At 32.6% G+C, this 3,536-nt stretch overlaps 1 protein-coding gene across 1 annotated transcript; it reads right to left on the minus strand.

The window, feature by feature from the left end:
* Nucleotides 1–1,822: 1,822 nt before the first annotated feature.
* Nucleotides 1,823–2,956, minus strand: LOC141249665 (uncharacterized). The gene is made up of 2 exons (XM_073669743.1): nucleotides 2,770–2,956; nucleotides 1,823–2,118 (listed from the first exon to the last, which is right to left on the minus strand). Exons 1-2 carry the CDS (start codon nucleotides 2,954–2,956, stop codon nucleotides 1,823–1,825), a joined length of 483 nt encoding a protein of 160 aa, XP_073525844.1.
* Between the last annotated feature and the right edge of the window lie 580 nt (nucleotides 2,957–3,536).

Genomic DNA, 3,536 nt, shown 5'->3' on the forward strand with positions numbered 1-3,536 from the left:
GGTCCAACTGGTTCGAAAGCTCATATACTAGGTTATAACAGGTCAATTAAGCTTGTAATATGATTATGGGTAGTTCATTTGAATGTTATCCATCAATTGGGCCTATACGCACTTGTTATGGCATAATTGGTTCAAAAGCTCATATACTAGGTTATAGCCGGGTAAATTAAGCTTGTAGAAGGACTATATCGAATTCATTTGAACATCATTCGTCAACTACATGGACCCGTTAAGGCCCGATTGTTTTAAAAGATCATATACTAGATTATAACTGGGTCATTTAAGTTTGTAACTGGACTATATCGATTTCATCTGAACATTATCCATCAATTGCGCCTATATGGACCGGTTAAGACTCAATTGGTTCAAAATCTCATATAGTAGTTTATAACCGGGTCAAATAAGCTTGTAATGGGACTATGTCGAGTTTATTTGAATGTTATCCATCAATTGGTCCTCTATAGACCATTTAAAGCCCAACTGGTGTGAAAGCTCATATACTAGGTTATAGTCGGGTCAATAAGGCTTGTAACAGGACTATGTCAAGTGCATTTGAAGGTTATCCACCAATTGAGCCTCTATGGACCCATCAAGGCTCAATTGGTTCAAAAGCTCATATACTAGGTTATAACCGGGTCATTTAAGATTGTAACGGGACTATATTGAGTTCATTTAAATGTTATGCATCAATTGGACCTATGGACTCGTTAAGGCCAAAACATATATTAGGTTCGAAGCTCAAATACTAGGTTATGAAATGCATTTCTACCTATTACTAACCGTTGAAATATGGTTTTTTGAATTCTGAAACGGTCGTCTTTTAACAGAGCCATGTTGTATTAAAAAATGCAATGGTAACTTTGGAACCCAACATAATGTGTTTAAAAAAGTAACGGCTGTTTTTTAACACAACCATGTTGTGTTCAAAAAAAGAAACAAATTTTTTTAACACAACCACATTTTGTTTAGAAAACTAACAATCATTTTTTAACACAACCACAATGTTTCATAAAATGTAATGGTCATCTTTAACACAACTACAATGTGTTTAATATTAAAAAATTAATATTTTTGAACACAACCACAATGCCTTCAAAGTAATAAAAGACTATTTATGTACACAATATTTAAAATGGTTCATGTCTGTTTGAATTTTTATTATATTTTATTTCAAGATAATTAAAACAAATTTGGGTTCAAAATATTTAAAATGTTGAACTTACTGGGAATGTGTTCAACTTAAGAAAAAAAAAAGTTGAACACAGCTTGGTTGTGTTCAAAAGTAAATGTAGACCCTAAATTTTCCTACTTCAAATATGAAGCCCCTTACTTGAGCTTGTACAAATTGTGTTCATCTTTAGAAAAAAAAATTCAAAAACCGGAATTGTTTTTAAGTAAATCCGGTTTTAGGTGAGTCTGAACCAGTTTAGTAGTTTTTGAACCGGTTTATTTGAACAGATTTATGATGTGTTCAAAAACTTAGAAAAAAAAACATTAAACAGAGTTTAGATATATTCAAAAATGTGAATGTATAGCTCAAATTCTGCTGATTCAAATATAAGGCCCCAATATAATTAAAAAAATGTCAGTCCAAATTAATTACCAACTGATCTTATTTGTCACCGAATCCAAGTTTTACATTACATAATCTCAAAAGCCACAACAAGATTACAGCTTCATTGTCTTATTATTGCCCTCATACACCCAAACACACTTTGTAAGACACTCAATCGCATAGTAGGTAGAGGTAAGAATAAAGAAAGGAATTTAGACACAATACAAGATAGTCTTAGAATCAAATTGACCGGAAGTGGTAAATCAATTAAGCATAGACCTCAGGGTTGGCAACAAGGTAAGCCTCCACCTTCTCATACGCAGCCTTCATCTTTTCCTGGCCATGCTTGATCTTCTCCTCGTCTAGCTCGGCGCCTTCCTTAGCATGGAAGTGGCTGTTGAAGGTGCATGCCGAACCACTCCCAGATGCCACAAACTTGACATCATTCACTATGTACTCCACCTTCTCGCCAAGCACATCTCCTTCTGTAATCGTGTACTTGTAATAAAAGCTCTCTACGTCGACCTCATCAACTCTGTGCTTCACATACTTGAATGGAGTTCCTGTATATTTGTATTTCAAAACAAACAATCTTTTCTTGTTACTAAAAAGGTGAAAAGGAACTACTTACTTTTGAAGAGTTAGGATAAATAGTTGATGATAGGTTTTCTCGAGATAAGCCTACTTATCTCATCCGAAATCTTGTTTTATATATGCGTAATATATAGTGTCATCAACTAAACCATTTATCTCATGTTAAAAACAATTGATAATAATAAGAGTAATTCACTAAGGTCCCATTTGGTATTCTTTTTAGAAAAAATAAACAGAAAGGAAATGAATCTATACTATTTTTATGTCATTATTCATTTTTTAAAATGGTATTATGGAATTTGATTCAATATAAAATAGTTTTAGAACTCCCTTTAACAAGGTTTTTCTTTGCCCGAATATCGGAGTAGGGTTTCAAATTACTGAGATGAAAAAACACACTTCCCCTTTTTCTTTGACATGTAAATTTTAAAATAATTTTCCTGCATAATTATGATCAATATATCATGTTATAAAAAAAGGTGTACATTCATTTCCTCGCTCTTTCTCTATTCAAAAAGCTTTACAAAATGTGAACTAAGTATAAGTCTGGTGGTTATGAACCAGTATTAGATATTTCAATTGTGTTGAGAGATTGAATAATACAAAAATGAAATGTATACCTTCAGAGAAGTTGATCTGTTTGACTGCTCCAACAACAACGCAGTCGCCATGTACGAACTCAATGGATTTGATGGACTCAGGGAAAAGCTTTGGGAAGAGGTTGTGGGAATCAAGGCACATAGCCTTGAATAGCCTGCCTGGGGCAACTGGGCTAGTAGCCTCTTTACTGTATGACTTCACACCCATATTCGTTATGAAAATAATTGGTTGATTAAGGGATTTTACTTAGCCTATATATACTTGAGTAATTAAGAAGTTGTGTGTGAGATAAAATGGTGGAAAATGGTCCGAATTTATAGCAATAGGAAAGCCAGTTCGATCACGACCACCAAACCGAACAATTGAAGTTGATCATTTTTTGTTGTTTAAAGAATACAGACAACCTATTCATTTTTAAAATAAACACGTATCAATCACTGTGTGATATTTTAATCTTGTGAATTAGATGTCTAAGGCTTAATTATTTTCAAAAATACAAATTTTTAATTCCCGTAATTAGGAGAAGAGAATTACTATTCCCATATAATTAGATATTCATGCTTAGTACTTTGAAATCTATATATATAATACTAAACCACCAAACATGAAAAACAATGTTTATGTCAGTCTCTCATTGATTTCGATAAATATCATTTTCGCATTCGTTCTGAATAGTTTTTTACACATCTCGAAGTTTAAGATCATTGTTATTTGTAGGTAATAGTGAGATGAGATCCAATTTGACAGATATATGATAAAAATTAGATATATTTCCTTTACTAGTATA

This window comes from Phyllobates terribilis, unplaced genomic scaffold, assembly GCF_046119375.1.
Source record: "Phyllobates terribilis strain yellow unplaced genomic scaffold, ASM4611937v1 Scaffold_4963__1_contigs__length_55605, whole genome shotgun sequence".
Taxonomy (NCBI): Eukaryota; Metazoa; Chordata; class Amphibia; order Anura; family Dendrobatidae; genus Phyllobates; species Phyllobates terribilis.

Bases quoted from the DNA above. Each gene is read 5' to 3' on its own strand.
- LOC141249665 (XM_073669743.1), bottom strand. From the start codon at position 2,956: ATGGGTGTGAAGTCATACAGTAAAGAGGCTACTAGCCCAGTTGCCCCA. The intron at 2,119-2,769 runs GTATACATTTCA...ACAAATATACAG, and splicing joins ACAGATCAACTTCTCTGAAG to GAACTCCATTCAAGTATGTG.